The 13,328-nt window shown below is 41.2% G+C and overlaps 1 protein-coding gene across 3 annotated transcripts in view; it reads right to left on the bottom strand.

The window, feature by feature from the left end:
* Nucleotides 1–167: 167 nt before the first annotated feature.
* Nucleotides 168–13,328, bottom strand: part of strip2 (striatin interacting protein 2) — a 44,988-nt gene continuing 31,827 nt past the window's right edge. For all 3 annotated transcript variants that reach the window (XM_033615209.2, XM_033615210.2, XM_033615211.2), the window contains 11 exons: nucleotides 12,659–12,724; nucleotides 12,513–12,576; nucleotides 10,614–10,685; nucleotides 10,351–10,425; nucleotides 10,096–10,193; nucleotides 9,237–9,363; nucleotides 8,089–8,189; nucleotides 6,295–6,361; nucleotides 6,068–6,172; nucleotides 5,381–5,585; nucleotides 168–3,768 (listed from right to left, as the gene is read on the bottom strand). In XM_033615209.2, coding sequence (XP_033471100.2) covers nucleotides 3,518–3,768; nucleotides 5,381–5,585; nucleotides 6,068–6,172; nucleotides 6,295–6,361; nucleotides 8,089–8,189; nucleotides 9,237–9,363; nucleotides 10,096–10,193; nucleotides 10,351–10,425; nucleotides 10,614–10,685; nucleotides 12,513–12,576; nucleotides 12,659–12,724 — 1,231 coding nt within the window. In that variant the 3' untranslated portion in view covers nucleotides 168–3,517. The remainder of the gene's footprint in view (nucleotides 3,769–5,380; nucleotides 5,586–6,067; nucleotides 6,173–6,294; nucleotides 6,362–8,088; nucleotides 8,190–9,236; nucleotides 9,364–10,095; nucleotides 10,194–10,350; nucleotides 10,426–10,613; nucleotides 10,686–12,512; nucleotides 12,577–12,658; nucleotides 12,725–13,328) is intronic.

The raw sequence follows: 13,328 nt of genomic DNA, 5'->3' as shown, positions 1-13,328 counted from the left end.
TGGAACATTGGCCCGGGGAAATATGTGATGTGATGTGAGTGTGTGGTCAGTTTGACCTTCAGTGTTGATGTGTGTGTGCACAGCTTTGTGTGTGAACCAGCTCTCCACCCTGCAGCACCCCGCACAATTCCCGCAGCTAACGAGCAATTACTTCACAGACAGTCACAACTGTTCAACATTGTTTAATAACTCTGATATTGTACTTCTATTGAATAATGCCTCTATGGATCTGTCATTGCACATACCCCTGAACAAATTCAGTATTGAGTATTTATCTAGACTACACAGATATGGAAATGTGTGTAACAAAAACACGTTTATACTGTAGTAAGACCCATATAATGCTAAACACTTCTGGTAAAATACTGTACCAGATACAAGAAACAGCTAGTTTTCAATGATTGTACAGTTTTCAGGTAGAAAATAACATTTCTGTATTGCAAACCTTCAGTGGTGACTTGAATGAGGCAACAACAATGAAATAAAAATAGAAAATGGCACTCAAATTTGGCACAAGATACAAAAAAAAATACATCTGAACTCTGAAGAATACAAACTTATGATGGGTTATTGTGTTTGGTGAGAATGTGCAGCCTATGCAGTAAATGTTTGGTGCTTCTGGTGTTATTTTCCTATGAGGAGGTGATGATAAATGTGTATTCATCACTACAGGTACTGAGCTAGATGATGGCGAGGAAGCTTTAAAACTTCTGCAATATATAATCTCCATAAACCTGAGAATCTATAAAGTATACAATAGTATTTTTAAAGAGTTCACCTTCCTGAAGAAGAAAAAAACTCCACTTCTATTTGTGCTGGAAACATCAAAGAAAAAGCCATTCCATATACCAAATATAAATGTGACTCAAAACAAAACAGTGGCCATGCACATTTCCACAGAGAATCACAAGACTGAGTGTCAGAATTATTGTTCTATACAGAGCTAATAAATGACCCTTTAAGCGAGAGTGATATGTAACAAGGTGACCATGCGTTTTGTTTGCTGTGCTTGTTTGTGTGCTTCACTCCAGGGCTCTCGACTCTGGAGACCCACTTAGGTAGTTGGATGTGAAGGAGCAATAAAGTACAGTGAAGACAAATAAGAAAAACAGCACCATTTTTGTGACAACTGTGTTCTTCCAAGCAAGAGTGGCAAAGTGCTCACCAAGGCCACCACCGAGGAGCTCAGTGGTTTACGTAATGTGCTGCTGGACGGGCAGATAGAGAGGGGGAGACAGCGGATTGACGCAGGGAGTCAGATTTGGTAATTATTATGAACATTGCTGAGGTTCAGCTCAGGATGGTTCCATTAAAAAGCTCAGAGAAGTGTCCGTTTCCCCCAACGGCCACAAGGGGGAACAATGAGCCCATTCCACACTTGAAGCTAACCTTGACAAGCGATACAACAATCTGAAGTGTGTTTATGGAAGCCCATTATCACCAATGTGATTACAAAAATAATGAGAAAATAATGTCTTAGAATCGCAAAATAATGAGAAACTTTACAAAAATAATGACTATCTCAAAGCCTCTCTTGAAATGATTTTTCTCAAAACATGACGAACTTTCTCAAAATAATGACTTAGTCTCTTGAAATGTATAGTATAAGTAGTATATTGAAATGATGACAGTGCATCGCACTGCCTTTTTAATTGAATGCCACAAGTAAACATTTTTAAAAAAGCTGCTAGTAATTATTATCTAGACCCCAAAACAGACAGGCAGAGGGTACTTGCTGTAGCTTGAGGGTATAGGTTGAGGGTGAGAGCCTGTCAGCAAATAGTTCGTCGGGCACAGGGAAACAGAGATTTGTGTGGGTACATGAGACCCTTAAAAAAGAGGGTGGGTCATGGGGAGTCCCACTAGTTGGTCCAGGAGCTTCGCCTCAATGATGGCCATTTCCAGGCATATTTTAGGATGACACGGTGGCATTTGACAACCTGCTGTCTATCATCAGGCCGTATAGCTCTGGGTATCCAGCAACCATGACCACCAGTTTCTTCTCAGTTGTTTACCAACTGTAAACCTGACCACGACAGAAGGCCCACCTCTAAAATCCTCCAATTGGACAATAGGAAAAAAGATGACGAAAAAACAGATGATGTTAGGCGTTTTCCCACTCTGAGTTTTTTCAACTTGAGGAGTCCAAAGTGCTCCAGCAAAAATGCTAGGCGCCTATAGCACAGAAATGCCACGGCATGTCGCAACACAAAAAAAAAAAAGAGATCAGATCGGCAGTAATGGGCTTCCATAGATTTCCAACAGTATATTAGGTTGTAAATAACGGCAGACCTTAAGAATAAAGAGCTAACTGGTTATTTTGGCAAATGTACATCTGGATAACCACCCAACCTCCGTTATACAGCTTTTCTGTGGAACCACAACAGGCTTAGATCTGATATGTGAACATGAAGAAAGTCTGGATGACATAAGTGATTACAGATTTCTGTGATTTCTGGATGTGAAATTCAAAAATTACCAAAGTTTAAGATACAGAGGATAGCAAGGATTCTATACAAGGTTAGATTTCTATTTTAAAATCATCCTCCACACATCTGCCCATTTTCACTCATGTTCTTCTTCCTGCACACATATACTTTTTACATTTACAAACAAACCCATAAACTTAGAGCTGGTATATTTATTTTTTTGTGACATAGCATGTGGGATCACTGTGCCGTTAGTGGAGACGGCTCCCATTTCTACATTTGGACTATCAAAATGACCCTGTGGTTTGCTTCCAAAAGGCCTTTTTTCCCTAGAAAATACATAAGAAAAACTTTCAAATCCATCACCCACAAACGACAGCCCCGTACCTACAGTAGGCTTTGTGTTAAAATAAAAAAACACAAACTGATTAGAAATCATGTAAATTTACATCTTAATTAAAAAAAAATATTCATCAGAAACTGTTTACCCACACACATCGATACAAATAAATAGGAAAACATCACTAAGGAGTCAGAAAAGCACCAACACTTTAAAAAGGGGGACATAGAAATTGACAAAGTTGTGAAGATATTTTTTTTGGGGGGGGGGGGGGGGGGGCAGTATAACTGGCCGAAACAGTCTCCTGCTACAGTGGTCTCATGTTAACAGCTACCTGTCCTTGCCTGTCACGTCCGTGTGAGTGTGTTCGCAGTAGTCATAGGCACATGTTAACGTCAAGTGTGTGTGTGGCATCTATTTGTGCCGAGCTCACAGCAGGAAGCTCCATTCACTCGTCTAATTTGCTCCATTTTACTCTCCATCTTCCATCATCTCCCATTACTGGATAGCCTGGGAGGTGGTTTCTCCATCTCCATCTCCATCTCCAGCTTCTTCCTCTCCACCCTCCCCCATCCCTCCATCACTGATGTGGAGTATAACCCCCATTCCCTCCTCCTCCTCTCCTCAGGCTCCATTTTTGCAGTAAGAACACACCCTAAAACAACTCCGACTGGCTCGTATGTGACCTCTCCACCGCCACATTTCCCCCCCATCCTGCTCTGTCCAACCCCCCCACCCCCTCCCTCCGTCACGGATTCTGCAGCAGCCCCTCCCACTGGATCGGCTGAGAGAAGACCTCTCTCTCCAGCCACATCTCGTAGCTGTAGTGGAAGTCCTCGGGAAGCTCTACGCGCTGGCCCAGCACGCTCTGGAGACAGTTGTCCACGGGCGTGAAGTCTCCGTTCTTGTTCTTGTCGTAGCGACGGCTGTTGAACTTCTCGATGCTCTCCCGCAGGGCGCACTCCTCCGCCTGGAAGTCCCAGGGCCGAGCGTCGATATCTGGGATGAGAGTAGAGATATTTGACTGTTTACACTCCTGCATCTCCACTGAGCAGTTCCCCTCTGTCTGTCTGTTACTGATGACACAACACACCTGCTCCTGTATTGATTATTGATCCATTTCCCTCTCTTATTATTTTTCTACCTTATTCTCTCCCTGTTTTTCCCTCCATCCATCTTTCTCTCCAACACTCATGATGACGGATCACTTGCTCTCCCGCGAGGGACGGTGACCCTGAAAAGTCCCCCTTTCTGTTGCCATGGCAACACAATCCAGGCTGTGCACCAGTGGCTGTAGGAGCATTGTGTTTCACACGCACAGCACATACTGTACATACAGATGGGTGCGTAAACACACATGTACACATCTACTATTATTATCCAATTAGAGTTTATTAACCTGTGTTAAATGTTCACAGAGCTCTATGTGTGTGTGTGTGTGTGTGTGTTTTGTGTATTCTTTATACTGCAGTCTCTGTTCTATTAATCAGCTCTGTGTGAGGGTAAAGGAGAACTGTGGGAACTAATTACCTCCATGACTGTTTCATTTATGAAGATCTGAGGGGTCAAACTGAGGTGTGGAGCCAGGAGAATGACTGAATATTTTCTTTGTATTATTATGATTGAAGCTGCACTTCATAATTGTTTCATAATGTCATACACTGAACACTATAAATCATGAATTAGGGCTGTAAGAAAGAAAAGCATCCCATCTGTAGTAACTGAGATGATATAAGATTTAAAAAGTAACTAGCTTTCCTTCCTTTTCTTAATTGTCAGAATAACATAAACATATTTTGTTGCAGGAATTTCATGACATGTAACAGCGTCCCACCATGGGAGATTTAAAATGCAGCTTGTAACAGTTAGCAGCTAACACAAAAAAAACAGAACACTGGCTGAAAATGTCTGCAAATTGGGAAAACAATGAGGTCCAGGAGCTCCTTATCCTACGAGCAGAGGACGAGATCAGTCGCCACATATCAGGGATGGTAAATGATTGTTATTGTGTTATGTTGTGCCATTGTTATTTCTTATAAAGCGCTGCTGATGTGCATGTTATATGTTGCACTAGAGGCAGACGCTATTGTGCTACATGTCATGCCCGTCATGCCTCTTTTTACTTCCACAATGCCAGCAGTGGAAGTGCAGTGTAGTGTTAAAGATGGCATAATTAGCGAGCTAACTAGCTAGCCGGCTGTCTCCAGACCTGCCCTCATCCCAGCAAAAGTCTCCTAGCAGCATGGAGAGATGGAGGGAAAATGGTGTGCTAACTAGCTAACTTACTACTAGAAGAGTCAACTACTCATAAAGCTGCTGTAGCTAACGTTATGTGACGCACATGGTGCCTTTAATCAAGTCGTCATTTTCCCAGGTAGCCAGTGGCAGACAGAATTGCACAATGGAAGCGAGACTTATAGGGAGCCAATGTTAACACTGATGGTGTCATTATTCTACAGCCATTACACTCAACATTTACTTCATAATGATAAATTAAAGCAAAAAATGTGTCTATTACCACTTAAAAGTGCTAAATCAGTTCTTTACCAGCTCAGCTAAACTCAAACCGTCCAAACACTTCATGAATGTGATGCTGCAGACTGCTACGCACCATTTCCATAGGCCCAGTCGTCATTGAGCCTGTGGCGGACCTTCTGGTAGATGGCTGACATGGTCTTCATGTTGCTTTTTCTCCACTGGCGGCCCAGGTACTTGGTCTGGATCTTTAGTAGCTTGAGGACGTAGAGCTGCATCATGGCCTGCTTCACCTTTAGAGCTCTCTTTAGAATGGGCGCAGACTTGAACACCACAAGCATCTGAAAAAGGGATTGAATTGACTAGAGGAGCAGGTTTGAGCATGCTGTGGTCTACCAGAGGCAAACTGCAAACAGAATGTCCATCCATGAAGACCTTCATTGCGTAATATACCAATTAAAATGTGCATGGGCCAGCTGTTCCATGCTGAATTATTTGCACCAGCTCATAATGGGACAAATTATTTTTATCTTCTCTTTGCATGTCCAGGGACCCATTGTCCCACTGGGTCCCTGGGTGTGCACTCAGCTGCTGACAGGGACACTCAGATGGTACATCTACTCATATGTCCTCTTTACCAAAACATTTAGGCTAGTATTATGAGCTAGATTCCTTAAATACAAATGCAACATTGCCAGATTTTTGTCCCACCTGTTTAAAAAAACACAATATGGTTTATCAGACTCATTTCACAGTGGAGCCAGAAGAAAATCCCACCCTAAGGCTACAGTATGAGACCTTGCAGTGGTGCAGAATTACTCACCATCGTCCTGGAGTGTTTCCACTTGGTCAGCTTGTTTAATATTCTCAGCAGATTAATACAGGAAAACAGGTTTCTCCAACAGAACTGGTTGCTGTCTCCTGCTTCCTAAAAAGCACACACACACACACACAGTACACACACACAAAAGGTCATGATGACACACAGACAGTTTGACCTTCATCCAGTGAGGATCAATCAGGTGTCATGCTGACAGTGTTTTGACTCACCAGGCTCTCAGCAGTGAGCTCAGGCATTTCATGGACCACACAGTGGGGAAAGTCCAGCACACATATACTGCGATGAAAACACACACAGGCACACAAAAAATAAGCACTTTGAAAAATCAACTTTATTTACTGTTACACCACTCAAATCTGTCCAGTCTCTTTCTATTTAGATCATGATATTGGCTCTGACAGGGTCAAAGTACAGTCAGCCAGGCTTTTGATTAAGAATGGTTTATAGACATTATTTACATTATTTTACTTGCTTACTTTATTGTATTTACGTTGAAAAATTAATTATATTTGGGGCGTCGGTGGTTTAGTGGTAGAGCAGGCGCCCCATGTACAAGGCTGTTGCCGCAGCGGCCCGGGTTCGAATCCAGCCTGCGGCCCTTTGCTGCATGTCATCTCCTCTTTCTCTCCCCCTTTCATGCTTACCTGTCCTGTCCATTAAAGGCAAAATGGCCAAAAAAATATTTAAAAAAAAGAAAAATTAATTATATTTAATTTTTTCTGTTACTTTATTGTTATACTATATATTTTTTATCTCTCTCATAGATTTTATTTGTTCGTTGTTTTATCTTTGTAACTATATTACTACTACTATTATTATTATTATTATTATTATTATTATAAGTTTTAATCTATTGTATTTTATTGTCATCATTTTTTATTCTCATTCAGTCTTTTTAATCTATTTTATCTAGTTTTATTCTAGCTTTTAAACACTATTTTATAATCATTATTATTATCATAGCTTTTAAATCTATTTTATTGTCCAGATTTGTATTCTTGTTTTGCCCTTTTAATCTATTTTATCTAGATTTTAGTCTAGCTTTTATTAAACTATTATTATTATTGTTATTATTATTATTATTATTATTATTATTATTGTTGTTGTTGTTGTTATTAATATCATGGCTATTAAATCTACACAATTGTATTTTATTGTAATAATTTTTATTTTTGTTTTGTTTTTCAGTCTATTTTATTTAGTTTTTAGCCTAGCTTTTATTAAACTATTATTATTATTATTGTTAGTAGTAGTAGTAGTAGTAGTATTATGGCTTTTAAATCTACACATTTGTATCTTATCGTAATCATTTTTATTCTTGTTTTATTGTCTATTTTGTCTAGTTTTTAGTCAATCTTTAAAGTATTATGAATATATATGTTTTTATTATAGCTTTTCCATCTTTTTTTACTGTATTTTATTGTTGACATTTTTGTCTGGTTCTTTCATCTGGTTTTTATTTCACTCTGTTTCACTACTTACTGTTATTATAGCTTTTAAATTTGTTTTATTACGTTTTCATCATTTTTATCTCTTTGCATACATTGGTCTAAAACTCGCCGTAAATGTGCACTAACCTGTATGAAGGGTTTTACACAAATAACATTTAATTGATTGATCAAAGTATATGTTCTCATAGTTTACACAGTCCAGTCTGCTTCACTACAGCTCTGCACCTGAGCTTTAACAGACAGAGACTGGTGTGTTCCTCTCACCCGCTGAGCAAGACTCCTGTCACCTAATTTGTGGCTTAATATTTGTTCTCTCTCTCATTGCATTGCTGCTGTGATGCCATCTGTGCCACCTCCTGGATGCCCGCTGATTCATGCAAGACTGCAGTAAAGCCCACAATACCTGGTTACCTGTCCACCTAACACATTATTAGTAATAGCACCAGGCACAAATACACAAAGTTCCTGTGAGTGTTACACCAAACCGAGCTCAGCAAAACAACAAGTGCACTGTTTTCTCTGAGGGTACAGAGTCAGAGAGAAGGATCCTACCTGTTTTTGGCACTGATATAGGACATGATGTTCTGATTGAAGAACTTGAGGATGAGTGGGATACAGTTGGCAAACACCAGGTGCTGGGAGACGATCTCGAACTGCAGGAAAAGAGGAGGCGGCAGCGTGGAATAGTTAGTTTGACAGTCTGGGAAAAGAGCAACAACTAAAAATGCAACACCACAGACAAGTTTTACACTTTATTCTGAAAGTATGATTCTGCTATTGTGGCCATAAAGTACTTTTTAGATGAGATAAAGGACATTTCTGATGGAATATTATGTCGATGGGACAAACCCCCGGAGGGGAAAATCCATATCTCAAGAAAGAATAGAAGGGGAAAAAATAATCCGGTAGCCGGTAATCCTGTATCATTGAAACAGCTATACAAATCCTTCACCTCATCATAGGGGCTTTACTAAGATTAAAAACAGAGGGAATGCTGCTGTTCTGTGGTTGATTAAAATGTGCTTTATTTTGCTCTGTTCTCTTTACGTTATGATCCCCATTCTTATGTAATAAATGTATCCTTTAAAAAACAGTTGAGTGTTTGCACAGCCACCATTGATTTGACTCTCTACTGCGGCTGCATTCTGCGTTCTACATGTGATCTTGTTTTGTGGCAGCAGAGGGCGCTACCACTACAACTCAGAGCGGCACAGTTGGCCTGTGAGGGAATGTCCCTTCCTAGCAACAGCAAATATCCTCATCCTCGTCCCCATCTATCTGAACAGAAGCAAAACTAATGGCAATAAAACAGATACAAACATATTAAATTTGTCCAAACGCTCTTTTAATAAGGAGCAGATTTTAGAGCAGATGCTGTCCTTCACTCTGTTTTCTGTCTTCATTAGGATGAACAGAGCAGCTGTGAGTGCATCAGGCTGATGCAGGAGGTTGTGGGGTGTGCGGTGGGGGGTGGGGGTCCAAAGATTGAGGGGTGGAGAGGATAAGAAAAGGAGAAAAGTAATGGCACGCTTGACCGGATAATCAGGTAGAGGCTAGTGAAGGTAGCATGGGGGAGGTGCAAGGATGTGTGCTGGGGGAAGACGAGATGGAGAAAGAGACAAAAAATGTAAAAGGAGAGAATGATGGTAATGAGAGGTGCCTGGAGGAGGGATGAATGGAGGTGTGTGTGTGTGTCTAACCTGATAAATATGGTTGAGTTTGAAGTGTTTGAGGAGCAGCAGCAGCAGAGCCGAGATGGCCTTGACGATGATTTCCTTGTGACGGTTCACGTCAATTCCGAGCTTCATGCTCTGAAGGACTGTGATACTGGAGGACACACACATACACACACACACACACACACACACACAATCTGTAAGGCCTTCAGGGCTAAAATAACAATACAGCTTTGTCTCAGCAAAAGAAAAACATCACCATTAACAGACAGTTTGAAAACAAACAGATATTCTGATTAGTCTGTCAATGATGCATCTGAGGTTTTACAGCAACAACTGGCAAGCTAAAATAGTGTGCAGCATCAAATTGAGCTGACAAAGAACAGATTTCAGCCGTGGAAATGTCAGAGAAGGTTGGGATTTTTTTGGAGTTGCATGGTTTTTATTCTGTTCTCAACTAGGAAACTGCCTTTCAGCTGTTTGGTTGAGTGTCAGTGTCAGCTTGTCTAAAACTAGGCCAAAGTGTAGACCAAAAGCAAACCCGGAGTAAGTGCATTTTCAATCCATCAGCCCAAAAATGACAGGAAAAGTAAAGTTTTCTTGCAGATATAGGCGTAGATTTTTAAGTGGAGCACAGGGGATGTTTATTTTGATGAAATCAAAGACATATAAACCATGAACTGATTCAGAAAAAGCACAAATTGGCAAATAAAACTTCACCAAACGCAGGAAATAAAGTGTTTACACTCTAAATTTCCTGGGGAAGGACCCTCACACCCCGTTTTATATGTGCACCTCTAGATGGCTCTAGATGTGTGCAGACACCATTAGGGAAAAGATTCAAATAGTTAAACTGATTTTTTTTTTTTTTTACAGTACTTACGGCATCTCCTCAGGCAGCACGTCAGCCAAGATGTTAATGGAGTCAGTTTTGGCTTTGGAGGTTGGAGCTGCAGCCAGCAGCAGCTTCAGGAGGGCAATCTGACACAGGCAACAATGCAAAATATTAGACCCAGGCCAAATAACAAAACACATCTGGTAGCAAGATGGTGTGAATGCAGGATCAAAAATTCGATGTGAAAGACTGAAGAAAAGTGGTGGTGAGTGACCATAAAAAACAAATGTTACTAACACTCACCACATACTGGGAGAGGTTAGGAAGCATGCCCAGGTACAGCATCTCTGTTGGTGTCTCCTCCACCTCCTCCTCACCCTGCACAACACAATACACACATGAAGCACTAACAGCTCAGTTCCAGAAACCAATAACACAGCCGTGTATCTGTCATGATTAAATATTGAACACATTAAAACGTCATCTATTTGTGTTGCTTTAAACATGAAAAAAAAAGGTTTTACAGTGTCATTATTGGGAAAATTACAGTACAAAAACATACTGACCAGAGTCATTGGACACTGTTGAAGCTCGTCCTCCTTTTTGATCTGGACTTCAGCGATGGACACGTATTTGTGCTGGAGAGGACAAGAAAATTATAACAATATAACACAAGTTATTTTAATATATTTTAAGGTGTTAGAAGAAGTGTTAACTATCATTGCTGACCCTCATGGGTATTTTACTGTGTAACTACACTTCTCAGTTTGTTAAAACAGGAGCTATGGATTTTTAAGTGGGAAGTCGATGCGAGGGGATTCAGCAGAAAGAGAGTATTGATTAAGAAACACTCTGTCCATAATGAGCTGAGGCAAAGGAGAGAGGGGAGAAGGACATTTGGAAATGTGAATCTGTGTATTAAAGTGCCTGAATGACTGAGGAGTCAAATAGGGAGTGAGTGAGAAACTGCATGAAGTGCTGTGCCATTGTTCCAATTGTCACACCAAAAATCAGGGGTTAGAAAAAGAAAAATCAAAGGGCAAAGAAAACAAGAAAATGAAAGGAACAAAAAATAATGTGAAGACACACAACGTATGACAGGCGAAGCTGAACATGGCAAAGGTAAGCTAATAAAACCAGCTGTAGCGAGCTCTGTTTAAAGCAAAAGTGAAGATACTGGTATCATATAAAACTATACAAATTAAGACATCAACCATTTCATGCCATCTTGACTGAAAAAGGGGCTACATGACACTTCAGAGTGAAGCTTTGGAGAAGGAAAAGGTGACCTTTTGAGACCCTAATAAAGAGGGTGGATCATGGGGAGTACCACCAGCTGGTCCAGGAGCTTCACCTCCATGATGGCCAGGTATTTTAGAATGACTCAGGGGCAGTTTGACAACCTGCCGAAAAGGGGCTACATAACACTTCAGAGTGAAGCTTTGGAAAAGGAAAAGACCACCTTTTTGGACCCTTATAAAGAGAGTGGATCATGGGGAGTACCACCAGTTGGTCCAGGAGCTTCGCCTCGATGATGGCCGTTTACAGGCATATTAAAGCATGACTCTGTAGCAGTTTGACAATTTGCCAAAAAGGGGCTACATAATGCTTCAGAGTGAAGCTTTTGAGAAGGAAAAGGCTACCTTCTGAGACCCAAAAAAAAGAGGGTGGATCACGGGGAGTACCACCAGTTGGTCCAGGAGCTTCACCTCAGTAATGGCCATTTCCAGGCATATTTTAGGATGACTCAAGGACAACTTGGGTTCGACAACCTACTGTCTATTGTCTGGCCATATTGCTCTGAATATCCAGCAACCGCTACCACCAGTTTCTCCTCCAGTTTACCAACTGTAAACTTGTTGTCGTGACCACCACAGAAGGCCCGCCTCTCAAATCATCCCATTGGACAATGAGAAAAACGATGACGGAAAAAGAGTTGTGGGGCGTTTTCAGGCTCAGAGTTGAAGTTTTTTCAACTGGAAGACTTCAGAGCGCGTCTGCAAAAACGCCAGGTGCCTAGAGCACAGAAACGCGTGGCACATCGCAACACATGATGATTTTTTTTTTATCTCCAATGGCGAATACATAAGCTGCCTCTGATTGGCTTACCCTGATATTCTTAACCAAACCGTAATCGATCTCAGTTCTCATGACCAACCCACCAACAAAAACAACGAGTACTTGCCAATCGAAGGCAGAGCAGGGTGGGGTCGTGCCTTTGCCTTCATAGGAAGGCCAAATGAGTCATTCTGCATAATAATTAGCCACATGCTTCTGTTTGGTGTGTGTAGCCTGTTTTTGGACCAACAGCACATTGAAGGAATGTGCTTTTGTCTTCAGGATACCAGGCTGTTGGACAAATGGGCTTTCCGTCCAATGGAACATGTTTCGAACTACGAGGGTTTTGAAATAATGTGTGAACAATAGACAGTCCCCCTGCATGAAGCAGTGATTTCTCAACTCACCTGTTTAAGAGTCTTGACACTCTCATGGATAGGTCTGGGCAGGCCCACCAGGGTATCTGTGTCACTACCAAGGAAATAACTGTTAAACCAGACTGAAAGAAGAGAAAGTTTAAAGAATATTTTATTGTTTCAGATGAAATACCTACTTTCCCAAAGTAAAACCGATGAACTTGTTTCTACTGGTCTCAAGGAAGTGCTCGATGTCCTTCTCCCTGGACACACAAAGACAGGCTACCGTCAGATTTGAGGTGACCTGCCGCCCCACTTCTGCATTCAAACAAGCAACTAAACAGCTATTTTTCAAAGGAGCACTCACATGTGTACGCACACCCACACAAACAACACACAAGAGCAACAGCACACTGCATTAGCTTTCTCAAATCTCATCAGTCACGCTATGTGCCGCTGCGCTCTGCAAGCCTCCTACTGATCAGCACTTAATCAGCCCTGCATGTTGCAGCACTCTGATACAAAGACACACACTTAATGATAAGGTTCACTAAAAGATAGACAGAATATAGGTTGTCTGATAATGAATGCATGATAAATGGACTGCTGTAAAGCTTTTGTGTCCTCTCTCAGATGCATTATTCATGTCCCCAAAGCAGAGGCGGCACCCTGGGAAGACACCACATGCTACTGTCAGGAATACACAGATGGAGAGCGTATTGCTAGACGATAGCGAGGAGAGAAAACTGAGAGAGGATTTTCTAATTTCGTATTAACTTCTAAAATGGTGGCACAGAATCAGGGAGGGAAACTGACACCAGCTGCCGGCCAAACAGCGTTAAGTCCTGGCTGCGTGTGGGAAGTTTT

Source organism: Epinephelus lanceolatus, chromosome 23, assembly GCF_041903045.1.
Source record: "Epinephelus lanceolatus isolate andai-2023 chromosome 23, ASM4190304v1, whole genome shotgun sequence".
NCBI lineage: Eukaryota > Metazoa > Chordata > Actinopteri > Perciformes > Serranidae > Epinephelus > Epinephelus lanceolatus.
The sequence above is the reverse complement of the archived record's forward strand: the minus strand, read 5'-3'. Positions and strand labels throughout refer to the sequence as shown.